Here is a 22,550-nt window from a genome sequence, read left to right as displayed (position 1 = left end):
TCCACAGACACATTTGAAGGATAATGATCGTTAGTGTTCATGATGAGCTACGTGACCTTTACCGGTTGTGTGTAGAAGTGCATGGGGCAGGTGATGTAGTCTTTCCATGGCTTCCCTCGTCTAGTGTACATAGGACCAGGACCTCTGGTCCTGGCTTATGTGTGCCTGATGCTCAAGCCGTGGCATATTGCTCCATGACTGTGTTATTTTATTAACTTTGTGATTTTATACACATCCACTCACCTTCTTTGAATGGATTTATCCTTTTGTCTGTCTGCTCAGTTCCTACTCCCCCCCCCCCCCCTTTCTTTTAAAGATTCATTCTGCTGGGTGGTGGCGCACGCCTTTAATCCCAGAACTCGGGAGGCAGAGGCCGGCGGATCTCTGTGAGTTCGAGGCCAGCCTGGTCTCCAAAGTGAGTTCCAGGACAGGCACCAAAACTACACTGAGAAACCCTGTCTTGAAAAAAACCAAAAAAAAAAAAAATCATTCTGTTTTACTTTCTTTAATAAGCCTTTCTATTTTGTAGCTGGTTTATTTATTTCCTTTTCTTTCTCTTCCATTAGGCCATAGCTTCTGTTTTGGGCACATTTCTGTTTGCCTGAGTCTCTCCTGCTCTGTCAGAAATTAATTCTTCATGTGTTTCTGGTTGTTTTTGGCCAGGAACAAGAACCAGTAAAGTGTACGTATGCTCTTCTGTCTGTTTCTTCTGAGGAACACAAAGCATGCTTTTGGCTAAGTAAAACAATGCAAGCATTTGGCTGCGACAGCAGAGTTCTTACGAGCGTGTGCTGCAGCACAGACCACCTCACACCTCCCCCCAAAAGGTTTTTAGACAGAGAGTTTACAGACTTACATCCTGTAAATCTCTGCCTACTCCCTGCCTTTTGAAACAAAATTGAATTGAAAAGGGGGTATTTTTTTTCGTTATTTATTTGTAGAGAGAATGTGAGTATGGAAGTTAGCGGACAGTGTGGGAGTGGTCTCTCTGCTTCTAGCATGTGGATTCTGTGACTCAAACACAGGTCTGTGAGGAGATTGCGAGGCTTGAGTGGTGGGCTTCTGACAGGGCCTTTAAGATGAGCTGTTTTCCCAGCCCTATCCTTGTTTCTTTATGTGTTATTGTCCATGTCTGCCTTTGAGCTATAAAAAATAGGATTGAGTCATTCTGACAGTGACCGTATATGTGCCACAAAGCTGAGCGTTTTTACTGAGTCCACAGAAAATATTTTTCAATCCCTGTGTTAGCTATGAGTTCAGTTCATGCGTGGTAGAGACTGTTCTGATCTTTGTAGCCTGAGTGTTCTCAGAGAAAGACTGCTCACCTTAGTGTTTGGGCAGTAGGATTAAAACAGAAACTTGTGGTGTTGTATGATTAAAAAAAAAGGGGGTCAGTTTACCCCTTTGAGACGTTGGAGACCAACGTCCCTTGGCCATAGTTCAGAGGACTCCAGTCTTTCTGAGTTGATGTGGATTTCATTCCGAAGTTAATGAGAAAGGGGCAGTGCTGTGGTTTAGAGTGCAGATTTCTATAACAGGGGTCGTAGTCGTCTTCCTGGGGAACTGATGTCCACCCATTCAGCAGCATGGTGTATGGGTGTGGTGTGGTGGCGGTGGTGTCTGATCTCCCTGCCCTCCACCCCCCTGCTCCCCGTATCAGAAATCACTGCTCCTGAGGACAGGCAGGCAGGCATTGGCTATCTAAGACTTGCCCAAGAAGTAGTAGCAGGACTGTGGGCCATGGTTTCTGGGAAGAGAGATTTACCCATCTGTCTGACTGGGGGCTCCTTCTTTTGTAGCATTTTACTTTGTTTACGTGGTATCTTCGCAGGTGGACTTCAGCAGGTTCTGCTCAAAGCTGCCAAATAGGAATGAACTGGGAGGAATAGAGCACCGCCTTGCTTTGGGGGCACTCAACTCAGGTTTTGTTTTTCTGTAAAGATAGGAAGGCAGCATGGGTGCATGGGGGAGGGGGAGTCCACAGGCTCTAAGAGCAACTGGTATCACTGTTGTGTGCTCTTGGGACCATTCTTGGTGGCTTCCCAAGTGATCTTCCTCTTTCTGTAATTTCTGTCCAGTAGTATTTTCCTCACACAGGAACTGTAATTCTTCTAAGATGTGAATTATGTTACTATGTTGCTTGCCCCTCCTCCTAGTAGTTTAACAGTACACTCAACACCCCCCCCCCCCCCCAAGTATAATGCACTCCGGAGTCCGGCTGCCTCCCCTCACTGTGTCTCTCCTGACGGAGCTGTTCCTTCTGAATGCTGACTTGCACTTGCCTTGCGTTTGACTCCACGCCATCGGGTTTCAGCTTAAATGTGACTTTTCAGAGGAACTTTCTGTCTCCACTCTTGGCACACTTGTGTGAAAATGTTTTTCAGCCCTGCTTCATGCGTATTTCAGCCTCCTCCTTTTATTAATCTTTTTTTTTTCCCCAAAGGAATTTTCCCTCTAAGATTACTTTTTGTGCTCTGATTATGTCTGACCTCCTAAAGCAGTGGTCCTCGACCTTCCTAATGCTGCGGCCCTTAACACAGGTCCTCAGGTTGTGGTGACCCCCAACCATGAAATCATTTTGTCGTTACTTCATAACTAATTTTGCTACTGCTGTGACTCGTAATATAAATATTTGATAGGCAGGCTGTCTGTTATGTGACCCCCAAAGGGGTCGTGACCCACAGGTTGGGAACTGCTATCCTAAAGTGTAAGCCCCTTCTACCATGGACCTGAACAGTTCCTAATGTAGCATGATTGGTCGGCAGTCATTAAATCCGTGAGTTGGTTTTGTTGACAAAGTGAATTTCAAGTATTTGCCACTCCTCTTCCTCTAGATCAGCGGTTTATAGTATACATACATCCGCATTCTGGTGGGCGGAGCCTCTGCTCCTGGGGAGCTTCTCACACTTAACGACTAGCGCTGTCCAATGGAAGACTCCCTCCCATAATTTGTGTCCTATAATTACATTTTGTGGTATGATGTTGTGGGGTAAATCTCAGCATAAAGTATATCTGACGAAGATGGAAATGTAAGGCAGTTAGTATTTGTTTGGGGTTTGCTGCTGTTCCGTGGCGTTGTAAATTTCTGTCACAGCTACTGTTGACAACTTCTCAGATTTCACAGCTGTTTCCCGAACGACTGGATTTAGAGCCTAATTTCTCTCACCTCCTCCCTTGTCACCTTTGTCAACTTGTTGTTTCAAGAGGAATTTGAAATCAGCTACAGAGTCTGTGTTCTGGGCCCTTAGAGATGACTCTCTGGAAGCCGTTCTACTCTGCTCTGCTCAGTCATGTCAGGCTCTCCTTTAATTCCTGGTGTCCCTAATCCTGCTTTTCCTGCAGGACTTCTTATTCAGCTGGAGCCGTGTCAGAAGACACTGAACCCGGAAGAAGCAAGAATTACTTTGTTTTTATAGCCTTAGTTTCTGTCACAGTGCCTCACCCATGTGCTCTCCAGTGTCTGTTATGAGAAGAAAGGACAGACTTGTGTACTTGTTATGTGTAGCGTTTTAAGTTTCTTTTTTAAAATATGAAATACTTTGGGTTCAGCTCAACAAACACTGAGGACATACGTGCTATAGACCAGCCACGTTAAAGAGTGCAAGCATAAACTAGTACTTTCTGTCACTCAGCTGTGTTGTGATGACATCTTTGTGGCATGTGTGTTGGCCTAAAATGATCTGCCTTGAGTGTGGCGCAGCATGGGGCATAGGCATTTCTACAGAAGCTCTCCTGGTCATAGTCTTCAATGTAGCATGTGAGCATTCATCTCTACATGTAGAAAAGCTGGTGTCTATGTTACTTACAGAGATGCATATCTGTCATTGTTCCTGGAGTGCAGGAGCCAGGTACTAATTTGCTTCATGATTTTCATATTGCTTAGTAGCAGAGGGGTGTGTGTGTGTGTGTGTGTGTTACACACACAAAACACATGCATAAAAATGCGAATGCGCGCACACACACACACACACACACACACCAGTATAAAGTGCTGTTTAGGAAGAATGGATGAATGAATGAAGATTGTGGTAAGGTAGGGTTGGCAAAATGGCCTAGTAGGTAAAAGCCTCTACCACCAAGCCTGACGACCCGAGTTTGATCCCCAACCCCACATGGTAGACAGAAGGAGAGAACCTCTCCACACCCACCATAGTGAGTGTATGCCCTCTGCCCCTATATAACACAGTAAATGAATAAATGCAGTAGAAAATCATTAAGAGGGTAGTGACAAGAGCGGGATGGAGGAAAAAGTCACGAGCATGTCTGTGTCAGAGCATTAAATAAGCGTTACCAGTTAACTTACTGCATGGACCTAGAGTCTACACTAGCAGCGAATGCTTGAAATGAAGTGAGATACACTGAAGGAAATGTTTAGGGAGCAGACTTTTAAAAAATGTCTTTTTAATTGTGTGTTCTTGTGTGTGGGTATGTGCACATGAATCCAGCGGTCCTGGAAGCCAGAAATGCCAGATTCCCCTGGATCTGGAGTTGCAGGTGGGTTGCCAGCTGCTGAACATGGGTGCTGGGAACTGAACTTGAGTCCTTTGGAGAGCAGTATGTGTGTATATCGCCACCAACCTCACTGAGTGCTGCAGGGGTGTGCCACAACAACTGGCCAGAGCCTTTCACCTTTATACAGACGAGCAATTATATTTTGTCTTATCTTCAAAAGGCTTTTGTCGTTACCAACTACTAGTATTATTAATAATAGACTATTAAAGAGAAATAGGAAGTATTTTAAGGTGAACCTCTCCGTTCATTTTAAACATCTCTTTTGGTATCTACTTCAGGTTTACTGTTTCATATGTATATCTTCTATTGCTAATTACCTATTACACATAGTACTTTTATTTTCATCTGTGTTCTAGGCTTTACTTCGGGATCAGAATAGTGGAAAGAATATAAGCTTTGGAATTGTACTTGAATTTGAATTTTGACCCTTTCTAGTTTTGTTTTCAGGCAGGTCATTAAAGTAAACATTCTCTGGGACTTAGGGCTAGAGAAATGATTGAGCAGGTAAGAGTGCTTACTGCCCTTACAGAGGACCTGTGTTTGGTTTCCAGCACCCACTTGGTGGCTCACAGCCACCTGTAACTCCAGTATCAGGGAATCCAAAGCCTCTTTCTGACCCCTGCAGGCTCCTGCATACACATGTTGCACATAAAGCACTTAGACACATACGTAAATGAATAGTAAGTACTTTTCTCTAAACTGGGACTAAGAATACCCTGTAGTACTGCATTGCACATAGGTCGGCCCTGCCCTGCAGCAGACGTTCAGAAAGCAACAGCAGTGGGTGTTAGCTTAGCAACAAGTTTGGTGCTGAGAATGCTGTATCGTATTATTACTCAGTTTACTTGTATATAACCAAGTAAGGGGCAGTTGTGTGAAAGTAAGGACAAGCTGCATGCTCCAAGTTCAGGGCCCAGTTTTCAGTGGACTTTACAGAGTTAACTGTTTAATGATGGAGCTCTGTATACATCTACATAGGTAGAGCATTCTACATCCTCAGTCCTTTATTTCTTTTGAGCCTTATGGGCATTATGGGTTTTGTTTGTTTTGTTTTTAAATCCTTTTATTTGGAAATAATTTTGAAAGTGTTCAAATTATATAAAAACTCCCAAATCAGTGCAATGAGTACCCATGTGGCTTTTACTTAGGACTGACACTTCTTCTTTTTAAAAATTGCTTATAATTTATTGTTTGGTTTTCTTTTATATGATTTTACTTATTTTTATTTCATATTCATTTGGTGTTTTGCCTGCATGTATGTCTATATGAGGGTGTCAGATCCCCTAGAACTGGAGTTACAGACAGTTGTGAGCTGCCATGTGTGTGCCAAGAATTGGACATGGGTCCTCTGGAAGAGCAATCAGTGCTCTTAACTACTGAGCCATCTCTCCAGCCCTGTTACTTGGTTTTCAAACAGTCCCAGATTTGTCTAGAAGGAGCCACTTTAATCTGGTCTTTGTGTGTGTGTTAAGGCAGGCCTTTCTAACTTCCTCCCCTTCCCACTCCCTATTTTCTTTCAGAAGAGTGTTCTAGACTCATCTAACAGACCCTGATCCAGGTCAGCACCAACCACTTTGAAGAGCCTTTGTTTCTTTTACTGGAGAGTGGTATTTCTAATGACTACAATCTACTCTGGCTTTGCTTACTGTTACAGGGTGTTCCTCTGTTGTGAAATCGTTCAGTGACATTGAACACCAGTTGCCTTGAGTTTATAAGGAAAAAGACTGCATTGTTGCCTATGGGGAAGTTGTATCAGGCCATCAATCTTTGCTTGCTTTAGGAAATGATTTTGCAAAATGATAACAGTTGTGTCTAAAACAGAGAAGCAAACCTAGTTGTGTATGCACCTATATAAACAAGGTAGATCTCACTGTCTCCCATCTCATCGAAAGATAAGACTTTGGAGCAGTACTCAGATTTACTTAGTATTACCAACTTCCTTGGCTTTACTTTCCTGTTGTGAGTTTAAATCTCATTTTGGGAAATTGATTTAAAAAATCTCATACCTCAAATGCAGGTTTATTCTTGGTATCTTGTTATGTTGGCATAATTGTGCTCTCACCATACACTTTTTAAAAGATTTTCTTTTTAAATTATGTGTATGTTTGTGTGTGTCTCTGTGGGTACAGGCATGTGAGTGCAGGTGCCTGCAAAAGCCAGAGGTCTAAGATTATCCCTGGAGCTGGAGTTAGGGATAGCTGTGAGCTCCCTGACATGAGTGCTGGAAATGGACTAAGAGCAGTACATGCTCTTCACCACTGAGCCATCTCTGTAGCCCCTCTTACTTTATTTCTCGGAATCATTATCATTCTCTCTATTGCCATTTTTCTGAAACATTTAAAGATAGGTGGTAGTCAATTATGCTCTTTTATCGTAAATATTTCATTGTGTATTTGCTAAGAACAAGGAACAAGAATATTGGTTTATAATCACAGCATACTTAGAAAAACTCAGGAATTTGAACACTGGTACAACATTAAATGTGTAAATCTCATTCAAGTTTTGACTGTTGTTCTAATAATATGGAATAGCAATTTCAAAAGATCATTTATTATTCAGTTCAGGATCATGCATTATATATAGCTTGGAAGTCTTTCAAAAAATTTTTTCTTTGAGGATTTCATATAACATTTTGATCATGCTCATGCTCCTCCCCAGTTCCTCTCAGATTCACCCCCACCTCCTACCCACCCAACTTTGTGCTCTCTTTTTTTAAATAATTTTTTTTTCTTGCTTGGCGGTGGTGGTGCACGCCTTTAATACCAGCACTCAGGAGACAGAAGCTGGCGGATCTTTGAGGCCAGCCTGCTTTACAGAGTGAGGTCCAGGACAACCAGGGCGACAACAGAGAAACCCTGTCTTGAAAAAATTCTTTTTTCTCATACAGTGTATTTTGATGATGTTTTCCCATTCCCCTAACCCCTCCCAGATCTTCCACCTGCCTCCTTATCCACTCAACTTTATGTTCTCTCCTTCAACCCCCCCCCACACCCCCACCCTGCTGCCAAAAACAAAAAAACCAAGAAAACAGCAGTAACAGCAAACAAATTTCCAAGAGACAAAAAGCCCCACAAAAAGGAAAACATAGCAAGGCCATCACTTCCTAAGCCTCCTCAAACAGCGCCACCAACTGTGGGGACCAAGTATTCAATATCTGAGACTGGGGGACATCTCATTCGCACCACCACAGTGACAGACTGATGGACCAAAAGTTTTTTTATTCCTGGAGCCTTTCAGACTCCATGGACACTAGCAGTGCTGCTGAGAATGACCGTGGCCAGTGCATTGCTGTAGGTGTCCCCTCCCTTAATCAGCCATTTAATTCTTGTAATAATCTCATGAGACAAGCACAATTGCTGTCCTTCTTTATAGCTCAGGGTATTTAAGTAACATGCTGCCAAACAGATAAAAGCGCTGTTTCTTAACTTGGCCTGATGTGAAAATTCTTTACCTTTTGGCCTTTTGCTGAGCATTTGGAAGCAATTTGTTGTTTCTAAAGGTGGAAAGCTCTTGAGATGGTTATTGTTTTTTGTCAACTTGATAGAAAAATAGCATCACTTGGCAGGTGAGCCTCTACCTATGGGGATTATTTTGAGTATGTTAATCAAGGTGGCAAGACCAGCCCACTGTGGGTGGCACCATTCCCTGACAAAAGAGGAGAAAGTGGACTGAGCTTTCTTTCTATTTGATGGAATGTAACCTGCTGCTTCAAGCTCCTGCCTCTGTGACTTCTCTCCCACAATGGACTGTAACCTGGAACTGTGAGCTAAATAAATCCTTTCTCCTTTATGTGGCTTTTTTTTAAAAATCAGAATATTTTATCACAGCAACAGGAAATGAAACCAAGACAGCTCTGATTTGTAACATTTGCCAATTTTAGTAGCATAATTTCTCCTCTAATGATTGATTTCAAGCTATCCATCCTGTTTTACTGGGGGCAGAATTGTCAAGCAATGTATCCTGGAAAAAAATGTCAGTAGTAGCGTGTACACACACACACACACACACACACACACACACACCTATTTCTTCCATATACACACTGTATTATAAACCTCAAAACAATATAGTAAGATATAGACTTACTAATACAGGGCTTTTAGTATGTGTTACATTTGCTTTTAATCTGTTTCATGTATTTGTAAGTTTAACTTTTAGTAATGACTGTGCTTAGCAGTTCGCTCATAGAATTCCCAGAAATTTAACAGCTGGCTCTCATGATCTATACAAGTTGGCCAAGATACCGCTGCAATTATCTTGCTGCTGACCAGACCTGCTTTCTAATATCGTGTGGCCCACATTATCTAAGACATCAGTGATTTCTCCTCTTTTACCATTTCCTTCCCAATTTCCTACTACATTTTTTCCTGTATCTCTAGTTACCATGTTCCCTGTTCCCCATGACCTTCCTCTTCCATCTACTTCTATGGTATAATTAATTCACTTCTTATTCCTGAACTGCCTAGCCCTTTTCCATTCTATTACCCATTTCTCCTACATACCTGCTCCTTGAAGGAGGGTTCTGGATGATTAGTATCTTGTGGAATGGAGAGTCTTCTGGCAAGGTCTTGTAGAGAGGAAATCATTGGTCTGGAAAAAAAAATATTGAGAAATCAAAGTTAAAACAATTTTTATCTCAATCATACATTAATTTTTGCTGTGCTACTAATATAGTGATGTTCTGTGTAAGTAAGTTCAGGATGTGGGCAACTGAGACTTACCACCATTTAGAATCTTCCCTTATTTTTGTCATCTTTTTATTAAAAACCCATTTGTATGGACAGTTAAGCAGTTACTCTCATTAACATTTTTAATCACTACTTTTATTTGAGGGATCATCTATACTTATAAGATGTAATATAGACTGCCTTTTCCATTAGTTATTGTGTCATCTATTAGCAAAACCAATTAATCCTAAAGACGACCAAGCTCAAGGATAGACTTCTCATGAATGAAGAAAGGGAACATTGTGTCTCTGTAAGGACAGCACTGTGTTCCTTGGGCCTGTGTTACTGGAGACTGAGGACATAGATGCAGTCTTTTCCTGTCACTGGGGGAGACTGAAATAATAGTTGAGAATGTCTTGAGCATTATCATTGTCGCTAAGCTCATCTGTGTAGTCAGTAGTGTGACAGACTTGTTATGTGCAGCCAGACTTCTTTATCCATGTATTCTGTGGGTCGGGCCTAGTTTTGAACAACACTAATTTATCAGGGCTTCTCTCATGGAGAGTAGGGAGGAAGTAACCCATTGCCTGGATACAAATTCTTACTGACATCTGCCACTCTTCTCCAACCCGACTTGCTTCATCTTTCAGATCCATCTCCAGTTAATACTGGGTGCCTGGTGAATCACCATAAAATAGGAGTCACTTGCATCTGTGAAAGGTAGAGTTTGTTTGCTCTCTGTGACTATTAGAGGGAACCAGCTACTTTTAGTTCCAAGTGCCTTTGGAGTTTAGCTTTTGAGTTGCCTTGAAGTGAATAAAGTTTTGTTCCCTTCTCTTGGGTATAAGGTTATGTGACTTAGCTTTTAAAAAAAAGTATGAAAGCATTTCAGAGCACAGTTATTTTTGTCTTGGGAGTGAGAAAAGAAGTTGGTATTGAAAGCTTTGTTAAAAGGATTTCAGTGGCTTATGTCAACCATCTCTTGCTCTCATTGAAAGGAAGCCCCACATATTATGGGCACTTATTAGCAAGAGACTGGGTCCTCAGGTGGAGAGGAATCCTTGGTTCTGAAAAGGAGGATTCATTCTTAGAATTTCAGTTTAGGAATCTAAATGAACAAATTTCAATTAGAAATCTAAGTAGACTTCCTCTCTTGTAAAGATGTAGGTGGTAAGTAAAAGTGACCATAGCGTGTAAGTGTGTGAATGAATGGGCACAACTGGGCTCCAGTGAAGCTTTGCTTGCGACATGGAAATTAACAAAACAAGCAAGAGGCAGGGTGTGGCCCATGGGTCTTAGTTTCTAGCTCGTGAAGAAAAGGGTGAAACATTTTTGTTTTGATTTGTAGAGTATGAGGGGACTGCAGTACTCAGAGAAAGTGGACTGTTCTCATTGTGCCTCAGACATAGAAACTGGTTGCATCCTACTAAAGAATGACAAACATTTTTTGGCTTAAACCTTTCGAAATCATTTCCCAGAGAAAAACGCATGCATAAGACCAAAATATAGTTTGGAGTAGTGACCAAAGTTAATGCTGGTTCTTTCCCTGCCCGTGATATCCCTTGTGTTAGAGTGCTTTGGAGTGTTCCAGTTATAGCCAGGTAAATTATGGCTTATTTGGAGTTATGCTTCATTCTGACTTACGCTGTATTTGGTGGACATGGGCACGAGGAATAAAAGTGACATTTATGCTCCAGGAAATACTTTGAACTCATTCTCCAAAATCAACGTGCTGTTAACATTCATTACACTTAATCTTAGGTTTGACCTCTTGATTGTGGGTTTTCAGTGTATAACAGAATGCTGCCTTCTGCTTCACTTATTCTGGATTTAATAATGTGGCCACAGGGTGGCATGGTTTCCTTACATACCTTATTGTTGATGAAAATGAAAGAGAGGAAAAAAATATAAATTCAATGATAATTCTGTTCCCATTTTTTATGTTAAAATGGCTAGGTTTTCACTAAATTATTGTTTACATAGTTCATTATTAAGATTTGCAGAATCTTAAATTCCAGTACCCCAAACTTTGATGTGTTAATGGGTTTTTTGTTTGTTTGTTTGTGGTTATAACACAAATTATGTTTCTAATTGAGAAGAATGGTAATTAGGGCTATATCACAGGTATATTTAACTACGAGCCTCATTTTATTAAAAAAAAATCACCTTACAAAAACTGATAGAAGAGTATTTGAAACTGGTAGACAAAGATATTTTTCATCATAAATAATTACAAAGATGTGTGCAGAGTTACAGGCATGATAGGTACCTGATTATAAAGGCTTAGTGGAAGGATGGCGAAAGGAAAACAGGGATCTCAGATGGTCACGAAGCACAGCTTGTTCAAAAAGTGATCTTTAATTGATGGAGAGTTCCCTTTGTTCCGTGTGTTTTCATATATCCACTCTAAAGATAGAAGGGTTGCTTCCATTTATATAGTCAAAGAATGTTAAGTTTAATGGACCTAAGTAAATTTTTGTAGGTGAGATTTGAATGCACATTACTGTTTCAAGACATATCTAGATGCCCTCACCTTTGTTGGGAAATGGATAGACTTGGTAGTATTTCATGAGATGTAGAGTTTAGCAGGTTCCCAGGAACCTTACTAATGCAGACTTGTGGATTCTTTTCCATTCCTAGGGCGATTGTGTTGTTACAATATTGCTTGCTGAAGAGGACAAAGTTGAAGATGATGCTATTTTTTACTTGATATTTTCTGGCTCTACTCTCTATCACTGCACAAGTACCCGGAAAGTCAGTTCTGATACGTTGGAGACAATTGCTCCTGGTAAGTATCTGAATGGAATCTGTTCTAGCCTTTGTTAGTTATTTGTTAGTTTACTTTTTATCTTGAGGCAAGGGTTAGCTGGGAATAGCTAAGGCTGGCTGAGAAACTGTCTCCTGACTGCTGGGATTGCAGGCCTATACCGTTATACTGGGCTTCTTCCCTCATAGTGAATACTCTCCACCCCCAGAGTAATAGAAGGAGCAAACCAGGGTACTAACAGCTGTTGTAGATCTTTAAGTACATTGATAATGCTTTTGTTTGTTCCATACACGTCAGAACCTAACTAGAAGTAAAGGAAATAAAGTGATGTTATAAATTGAGCAATATCAGGATCGGCAAAAACAAAAACCAGTTTATTGGATGTTGAGAGTTGAAGAAATTTGAGAGATACATGGAAAGTATGCATTCTCGTGGTGATACTTCAGATTTCATTCTGAGTTTCATGGTGACAAAACCAAGAAGGTTAAACCTAATTAGTAATCCATCCTTCATGTCTGGGATGCAAACTTACAGTGTGCTTCTTATGAAGTCATTGCCTCAGATTTACAACCCACAGGACACCGTGGAATGCAGGGTTACTGACCACTGTATTTGTAAATTCAAACAAAAATTTCCAGACCAGTTACAAGTCATCAGAGCAGTGCTGTTGGATGATAACGTAGCAGTTATTGCTTTGCCTGTCCAACATTTGAAGATTTGTCTTTGGGGCTGATTTTTCTCCGTAGTCTTACAGTTAACAGGTGGGCCAGTTTTCACCAGAATTCAGAAGAATGCACTTTGAAGACTACTCCAACTAATGTTTGTAGCTGGAGTTTTCCTGCCTGGCCCACAGTCAGGGCAAATCTCTTTCACCTGCCAGTCCCACAGCCTCTCAGACCCTACCAAGTAAACACAGAGACTTATGTTGCTTTCAAACTGTATGGCCGTGGCAGGCTTCTTGCTAACTGTTCCTATAGCTTAAATTAATCCATTTCCATTAATCTATACCTTGCCACATGGCTCGTGGCTTACCGGCATCTTCACAAGCTGTTTCTCATCGTGGTGGCTGGCAGTGTCTCTCTCTGACTCAGCCTTCCACTTCCCAGCTTTATTCTCCTCCTTGCCCCGCCTAGACTTCCTGCCTAGCCAACGGCCAATCAGTGTTTTATTGATTAATCAGCAACACATTTGCCATACATCCCACAGCAAATGTTGATAGCTCCGTTATTTCCTGTTAGAGAATGAAGTGAATGTGGCTCAAGTGCCAGCATCTCTGGTGTTCCCTTTGTTGGTAGAGGTGATGTTAAAATGATTACTTTACGGAGCCCCTTGAGTAGTGACTCGTACTGTGCCAGGTAAGTCTGCCAGTTTCTTCTGCTTGTGCCATTCCCTGTAAAGCGTCTTATTGTCCACTCCCTATGAAATTGTGAAAATCATGCCCCTCAGAGAACCACTAATGTAGCAGTTGCGGGTTGTTTTTACTTTTACCAACTTTGGAGATTTATAAAGATTCCAGACGGATTTTAGGAACGTATTTCCCAAATATAAAGAGATGACCAGGAGAGTTAGTGAGTTCTTTTCTAAAGACTGTTAGGCATCCTCTTTTGTAACTCAGACCTCCAGCCGTCTTGTTTTCTGTGATGTATATCAGGTCAGAAGAACTGATCCAGAGACTTTTTTTTTTTTTTTTTTTTTGCTTTTTTTTTGCTTTTTTGAGACAGGGTTTCACTGTGTAGCTTTGCGCCTTTTCCTGGATCTTGCTCTGTAGACCAGGCTGGCCTCGAACTCACAAAGATCCGCCTGGCTCTGCCTCCCGAGTGCTGGGATTAAAGGCGTGCGCCACCACCGCCCGGCTGATCCAGAGACTTAAGGTCTATTCTTGAGCTGGTGCCGTTCAATACTGCCACAGCTTAACTCACGGGTATCTGTGAAGCGAGAAGGGTACTCTGAGATGAGTGTTATAGATTCATTTCTTCTTAATCTCAATCTCTCTCTCTCTCTCTCTCTCTCTCTCTCTCTCTCTCTCTCTCTCTCTCCCTCTCTCTCCCTCCCTCCCTCCCTCCCTCCCTCCCTCTCTCTCTCCTCCCTCTCCTCCCTCTCCTCCCTCCCTCCCTCCCTCCTTTCTTCTGTCCCTCCCCCTCCTCTGTGTGTGTGTGTGTCTCTGTGTGTCTGTGTTTTCCAGGAACACCCCAGCCACACCCTCTGTGGGAGTCATTTGTGTTTATTGATTCTGAATACTGTTGCCCTAGTGATCTAATCTAGCCAGAATCAGCCTTGCACCCTGCTGCTAGTTTTGTCATTCCTGACCCACTCATTCCTTTGTAACCCAGAATACTTGATTTCTCTTCCCGTTTCTATTTATCAGCCTTTTCCTTACCTAAATCTTCTATTCTCTATCATGCTTACTGATTCACTCTTCTCCTCAATAGCCCCATTATTCCCCCACCCACCTAAATTCATTAAGATTTCTGATAGGAAGTGCCTAATTACAGCAGGATTCTGAAAGACCCTGGTGTACCCGGCCGGGGGAGGCTGGTGAAGGTTATGGCGTCGCTTTAGCATGTGAGGCTTTATTGTAAACTAGAGAATACTCTGGGTGGTGTGCTCCCAACTGGATCCTTCTGTTTTGGTCTTCTTGTTTGAGATTTTTTTTGTTTACTTATCCCTTTCAGTTACTATCATTTGGGTTAGTTTAGCATACTGTAGCAGAGGGTAGAGATTGACATTCAAGGCCATTAAGTGGGTACAGGACCCAAACAACTTTAAATACCTTGTTCACATCATGGGATTAACTTTTTAACCTAGGGTCACACTGGCTTCATCTGCTCTTGTGGTCAGCTTAGACTGTGTTTTCCCTTCCCTTAGGTACTTCCTCAGTATGCTTTTACTAAAAAGAAAGAAAAAAGGAAAACTACAGTGCCTTTGGACTGTGCCCTAGTCCCCTGCCTCGCTGCACATTTATCTATTCACTCAGTTTCTCGTGTGCACTTGTACACTCTTATGTTTTTGCCCATTTCCCTGTTTCCCTTTTATTTCAGCTTCTAAAGTGTTAGCTCCATGAGGCAAGGATTTTGTTTTCGTTGGTGTGTGCTGAGTCAGCTTTTCTAGTACTCCCTGCTGCCTGGTTGGTATTGCTGCCTCTAGTGCTCAGAAGCAAACATTCTAGAAAGGTGCACATGTTATCCTCCCTTCCCCTTTCCTTCTTTCTTTGGGGCAATGCAAAAGGAGTTTCTGGCTTCTTGAGTTGAATTCTTAGCCCATCACTGTAGTCTCTGTTCTCCTTCCAGAGGTGACTTTGATGGTTTCAGTGCGTCAGTCAGTGGTAATGATAGCCTCCGATTTCCTGTCTGCTGAGGGCCAATGTCAGGTTAATCAAGATTCTTGATGGAAAAATCTGTACAGTGCTTTGCGAGTTGCTGTTACTGGATAAATATTCACTGCCTTTTTTTTTTTTTTTTTTTTTTTTTTTGGTAGCAGGTGTTCCTGATAGGGATTTCTCTGTGCCCTTTCTGCTTATTCGAGGACTAGCTCTGCCATTTCCAGTCATCTGATCTCTAAGAAGAAAAAGCTTTGTCCCTTGTTCTTCCTTTTAATGTCATGATTTATTCAGAGAGCTGGCTTTGGCTTTTCTCTATATGATTCATTGTCTGTGTTTTGTTACATTTTAGTTCTTACTAGAACCAGATGATTGATTGACCTTCAGAAAGCAGCTACATTTTGATGTTAGTCTGTAACCTTTTATCAAATATTTTCTGCAGATAGGTTGGGAAAATGAGACATTTCTAAATTATCTCGTAGGGAAAAAAAATGTTCACATCATGTAATCCAGTTACCACCGTCCTGTGTTTCTAGTGTCTGCTTGCTATGCTAGTCTGAAAATCTGCATTTGATCTCTGGAGTCCAGAACGGAAGGAGAGACTTGGGTTGCAGACACTGTCATTTGACCGCCATGTGCACCCCGTTGTACTTGCCCCCTCTTGTCCAATAATAATAAACAAAGCGAAAATTTAAAGCCACTTTTAAGATGGCTGGCTGAAGAATATAATTCCCAGTTTTACTGAAATATCTGTCTCAAAGGTATTCTTAGGATATACAATACTGTTTGGGAGGTTCACTTTTTTAGTAGTCAGTTTAGACAAAGCAAAAAATGATTTTATCGTTTAAAAATGGAATGGAGCCGGGTGATGGTGGCGCTCGCCTTTAATCCCAGCACTTGGGAGGCAGAGCCAGGTGGATCTCTGTGAGTTTGAGGCTAGCCTGGGCTACAGAGTGAGTTTCAGGAAAGGTGCCAAAACTACACAGAGAAACCCTGTCTCAACCCCCCCCCAAAAAAAATGGAATGGAGATTAATTGTGTTCTGTACACTGTTGTAAAGGACTTTGTTATATGCTATTAATTTTCTTTTAGAATCCATGACAAGGCTTTTGTTTGACTGTAAAATTACAAACCTTCGTTGATGTCAAATTAGACTCAACACTTAAGTATTTTTCTTCTGTTTCATACTTACTAAGGATAGTCAACCATGTAAGGTAGTTTCACTGTGGAAAGAAAAAAAAACCATTTGTGTTTACAAGTCCCTTTTGGCTAATGAAAACTTGAAGCTTAGACCTTACAAAGTAGTCCTGTGCTTATAACACAGTATACTTTTTTACTCCTTGTGAATCAACACACCCTTTAGCAGCAGGGGTTGATTATCAAATCAAGAAGTATTTTTTTAAAAAAAGCTATGAGTGTTTAATTTGCATAATCAAAAGAACTCTTACAACCTCCCTACTAACGGTTATTAGTTATTTTTAACTGAACACTTTATGATGGTCTGTGTAGTCCAACTGTAAGGTTATATCTTGACAGATTTGAGTTCATCTGTTTGTATTTTAAAAATCAGCTAGTACAGTACATATAATTAATTGTTGTACTGGAAAAACAAACCAAGAAGTAGTTGAAGGAAGGAAAAAGTACCCACATCTGTTGTTCACTGTCCTCGTGATATTAAATAAATTACATATTTTATCACCTTGGACCTGTGAACACAGCACTGTAATCCCAGGGTATGTGTTACAAAAGGAATGGTATCATGTAGGAGTATAAATTGGATTTTGGGGTATGTGTGTGTGTCAGAAATTCTTATTCTTTACATACAAAGTATATATACACATAAACAAATATATGGCATAACAATGAAATTCAGATTTTATGAGGTAGAGGTTGAGTAGGAAAAGCTACAAAGGCTTCTGGGAGTAATGATAAGAAGAAGGAGGATTGAAAAGCACTACCTTAAAGGTTTTGGCTGGAATACAGAAAGTCACAATTTTAGAATTCAGTAACCTGTCCTTTTTCACAATACACATGACGGGGTTCTTGGTTTCCTGTTGTGTTTTTTGTTTGGTTTGTTTGCCCCCCCACTTCTGTTTAAAGATTCCTGTGCATATAGAGACATTTTATAAATACACCAAATTTGTGCATCTGCCATTAGCTGGCCAAGATCTAGTAGTGTGAGAATGCATGTAATCCTCTCTTGGGGGCGGTGATGGGGGGCGGGGGGAGGAGAGTAATAGTCTGCAGACTGAGCATTTCACTTTGCTGTTCCACAGCCACTTCATGAGGAAGAAAATCACACCACGTTCTTAAACACTTCGATGATAAACTGAGTAGTAAAACTAGTTTATTTCCCACTGCTGACTACTATAGCCTACCCTTTCTGTGTGGGGTTGGCCTGGGCTGGTCCCGCAAGCGCTTTTAGGGTCCTTTTTAGATTGCTGATAGAACAAAGGCCCGATTGTTTTAGTCTCAGAAGAGATGGCCCGGATGGGATGTGTTCCATTTTTAGCTTAACAGGAAATGAAGTAATATTTTGGGTCATACTTTAGCACTTTTGTTTATCTGTAGCAGTTTTTTCGTTTCCATGGGTACAGATGCTTTAGACAGTGATAAAGAGCTAGCAGGGAAAGAAGCCTGCAGGGAAGCTCTCCCAACCTCAGGCACACATACTTCTGACCCACAGGGCCCAGAATTTAATGAGTTTAAGAGAACCATTAACTTTAGATAACTTGTTCTTACCTAGGTGCGTCTTGTGTTTTTGTTTAGTCTTTTATTCCTTTTTTCCTTCCTCAGTTCTGCAGTGTCAAAGGCATCAATTTGTCGTACAGGCTTGTTGGCCTATGCTGTCCAGTTTATAGTAAAGATTTAGGAGTCTATTTTTCGGTGTGTTACTTAAACAGCAGCAGCATTTTGATAATAACTACCAGTTTCTGCTGCCTGTTTGCCATGTACTTTGTGTGTAGCCTCCTGCCATTTTCAAGAGTTTATAAGGTTGGTGCTCTCATTTTATGATCAGAGAAACAGGCTTCAAGACCGAGTGTTAGGATAACTACACCTATCTGCAGTAGAACTTGGCACTCCAATCTAGTGTGTCCATCCGTATGTCCTAAAGTTTACTTGATAGGTAACAGGTCCCTCATGCCTCATCCTTTATCTTCTGTTGCTGCTGTAAATGCAGTAGACCTTATGGGAGGCTAAGGTGCTCTTAAAACTGGGACTCTCTCCCCTTAACAGTTTCTGGGGTTTTTGTTTTGTTTTATTTTGTTTGGTTTTTCTTTCTGAATCCTATAGAATAGTTTCTTTTAGAAATTGAGTAAAATTTCAGTACTTTTTCCTTTAAAAAAAATTCTGATTACGTTCCTCTCTTGTTACCAGGAAATTGAGTGGAAACAAAAACACCATGGAAACTAGTTGAAAAATGTTGCTACTGTACTCCCCCACCACAACTTCTGTTTTTATTGTATCAAATTAGATACAGTTTCCCATCCTGCTGTTGTAGTGTTGCAGGAGGTCTGTATGTTTCTTCACTTACTGTGTACAAAGGCAGACGTAAGACTAACACTTCTTCTCCCCAAACAGGCATTTGTCTAGAGCAGGTTTGCACCAGTAAGCTTCATGATTCCACTGATACCAGTTTTCTTCCTAGATCTGTATGACACAGCCTTTAGTTTTAAAACGTGCTGACTCCTCTATTCCTCATGCTTTATTTGAAAATATATAGGGATTAAAAATGAATCTTGAGCCTGACAGTATAACTCTGCCAATCTTAAGTGTTTTGACAACACACTAGGTGAGGCAGGTATTTTTTTTTTTTAGTTTTGTTTTATGTATGTGATGTGTACTACTTGTGTGCCCATGGAGATGTCTATGACCAAGGCCAACTTACAGAAGAAAGAGTTTATTTGGTACTTATGGTTTCAGAGGCCGAGTCCTTGATTATCATGGAGGGGAGCATGGTAGCAAGCAGACAAATAAGCCTGGTACTAAAGCTGTAGCGGAGAGCTCACATTTTGATCCACAAGGAGGAGGCAGGCAGAGAGGTCTAACTGGGAACAGCGTGGGCTTTTGAAACCTCCAATCCTGACCCTAGTGACACATCTCTTCCAAAACAGTTCCACCAGCTCAGGACCACTTATTCGATCATATGAGCTTATAGGGACCATTCTCGTTCAAATCACTACATTCCACTCCCTGACTCCTATAGGCATGTGGTCATACTATAATGCAAAATGCATTTAGTCTACCTTGAAAAGTGCACATAGTCTTTCACAGTCTCAACATCATTTCAAAGTCGAAAGTCTCTTCTGAGACTCAACACAGTCTCTTAACTGTAAACCTCTGTAAAATCAAAATAAAATATCAAATTGCATACATAATAATATACAGTAGCACAGGTTTTTATGTGTGTGTGTGTGTGTGTGTGTGTGTGTGTGTGTGTGTGTGTGTGTGTGTATCACCATTCCAGAAGGGGGGAATGGTGCCATAGTGAGGGAAAACTGGACCAAAGTAAGACTGAAGGCCAGTGGTGCAATCCCTCCAGTCCTGTATCTCAATGTCCGATGTCAGAGGGCTCAGATGGGACCACCCTTCCAGCTTTGCTGACCGCAGCATACGTCTCTCTCTTGGACTGGTTCTGCTTCCTGTATGCAACTCTTTCTGGCAGACATCCCATGGCACAGATGCCTCCAGCATCCTGAGGTCTCCAGTGTAATCCAGGCTTCATTTTTACAGCTTCATGCAATGGTCTTTCAGGGCTTCTATACAGGGGCCCTCTGCTAGATGCCTGCTGTTGGAGGCTCTCCTTGAATGGTGGAAGTAGATTCTTGTATCCTTCTTGACTATAAAGCTATAACCATGTGGTGTCACTGCTACCAAGTTAGGCCGCCTGCTTTAAAACATGGCATCGGGCAGGCAGGCATGATGCTGAAGCAGTTGCTTAGAGCTCACATGTGCTGTACAAGCAGGGGGAGATAGAGAGCATTGGGAATGGTGTGGACGCTTGAAACCTCAGAGCACACCATCAGTGACATGCCTTCTCTAATAAGGCCACACTTACTACTACCTCTTCAACAGTTCCACCGACTGGGAACCAAGCATTCAAATATATGAGCCAGTGGAGGCTATTCTCATTTATACCACAGGAAGTCAGAAGAGGGTGTCTGATCCCCTGGGATTAGAATTATGGAAAGTTGTGAGTCACTCTGTGGGTGCTGGGAACCGAACCTGGGCCCTCTGCAAGAGCAACCAGTGCTCTTCCTAACCTCTAATCCAGCTCTGCAACCCAGCCCTTTGTTCTTAATCTGTAGTAACCCTTCCAGTTGACTCTAACAAGAACTTACCCAAGAAACTTTCCCTTCCTACCTTTAATCTGTTGTTGTTAGTTTTTAAAAGAAGCCTGTAATTATTATACCAGGCAATTTTCAGATTTATGGCACATTTTACTTAATCTGATTAATAATTAATTCTTCAGAATGTGGATTTATGTGCGAAAGGAAAGTGCATAACTTTCTGTGACAACATGCCTTGGCCTAACATTTGAGAACTGTAGGAATGGACCTTGACATTGCCAAGAGGACTGATTCCTCTCTTCAGAGCCCCTGTCGTGCTCTCGTCTAGGGATCTGTCTGTCTATAGCATTATTAACTCTTGTAGTAAACTTAATACAACAGTCCGCCTCCGTGTCCCCTTGAGCCCCCGTCTGAAACCTCTCACAAACTCATTTTAGCTTTTCACAAATAAAGCTGGCAATAACTTACTTATATGCTCTTTATCTACTCACAGATTCTTCTGTCAGTCCAGCAGAGAGAAGCATAATTGTGTTGCCTAATCAGTTCCTCCCTCCTCGCTTCCCTCCATCCCTTCCTACATCTTACCTTCCTCTTTCCTTCCCTCAATCCCTTCCCCATCTTACCTTCCTCCTCTCATCCCTCCATCCCTTCCTCCTTGTCCCCTCCCTCCTTGGTTAGCCTTATTTCTCTCCGCCTTTGCTTCTGCACAGGTGAACAGACATTTTGTCAGCCACAGATAGATTTCTGTGCATACGTGCACACTATACAGCTTTGAATGCCATACTGTTATCTTATCATAGTTGTTTGGTTTGTGTATATGTGTGTACACACAGAAGGTAAACATATAGACCAATAAATTATATTTACTTCTAGTACCATTGCCATTGCCTTTTTGATTCAGATTTTCAGGTTTTTATCCCAAAAGTTTGGGAAAGAGATTGGCAAGAAAGAATGAGATCTGTTTGATTGGGTTAAGTGTACTGGGTTTTCTATTTCAGGCTAACGCATTATCTTCTCTATGACACAACAAGTTTTAAAGTTTGAAGGTGGAGTTGAATTTGTATCCATCATTATTGATAACATCACTCTTAGGTCTACTGTCATTCTGAGTGTTCACTCCTTCAGGCAGTGGCTTTCCTGGTGGTAGTCTCTCTTCTCTGTGTACAGCATTGGACACAAAGCCCTTGAATCATAATAAATGTAATAAGCCATGTCCTTTCGCATCAGCTTTGGCTGTAAATAATGGATTCTGCTTTGTAGTATCTGTGGGCCTTAGGCATACTACTTTATTTCTTGAAGACTTGGTAATCATAAAATGGTTACAAAGAGAAAATGACACACCAAATACCCAGTATATTTGTTTACTAAGCACATTTTATTAATACAGACTCACACAGCAGTGAGAGCTGTGTTGTGCCATAAGGGCAAAGGGTGTAAGGAAGATTCTGGAAAAAGTAAATGGAAAAACAACTTATTCTTTTTAGGTATATGGGAAAAATTATTTTCTCTTTCTTTCCCTCTCTCCCTCAAAGTGGTGATGGTAGGAGCAGAATATAACAGCTATTTGAGATCATTGTTAGAAAATTGAGAAAGCACCACATGCTTTGTTAACTATGATCTCTAGGTTGGAAATACTTCTGAAAGGGTAGGAAAGTGTGGAGAAGAAAGTCTTGTCTGTAAGAACACTAACCCACAGAAGCTGCGTGCTGCTGCTGTGTCTTAGAAGTTTGGCTCTGGTGGAGCTTGCAGTGGCATGTAGTTGTTATTTAGCCTCTGGTCACGTGGTGCCTGCTGATCTGTAGAGTGGGAAGCACAGTCCACTTCATGTTTGTCTTTTCGGAGTTGGGCTTGTGGCCACAGCATTGCATCATCTTTATTTGCACCAGGTGGTTTGATTGACATGCTTGTTGCCTTAGTGGTTGAGACAGGTAGAAAGTATCTGGGAGCAACAATCTTATGTAACTTTTGGACCTTGACTTGCATGAAAAGCTTTTCCTT

The 22,550-nt window shown here is 41.4% G+C and overlaps 1 protein-coding gene across 1 annotated transcript in view; it reads left to right on the top strand.

Annotated features, from left to right (window-relative positions):
• Positions 1 to 22,550, top strand: part of Akap13 (A-kinase anchoring protein 13) — a 219,744-nt gene that overhangs the window by 17,147 nt on the left and 180,047 nt on the right. Inside the window, exon 2 of the mRNA XM_059272911.1 lies at positions 11,820 to 11,967. Coding sequence (XP_059128894.1) covers positions 11,820 to 11,967 — 148 coding nt within the window. The remainder of the gene's footprint in view (positions 1 to 11,819; positions 11,968 to 22,550) is intronic.

This window comes from Peromyscus eremicus, chromosome 1, assembly GCF_949786415.1.
Source record: "Peromyscus eremicus chromosome 1, PerEre_H2_v1, whole genome shotgun sequence".
Lineage (NCBI taxonomy): Eukaryota > Metazoa > Chordata > Mammalia > Rodentia > Cricetidae > Peromyscus > Peromyscus eremicus.
This window is presented reverse-complemented; position numbering and strand designations above follow the sequence as displayed.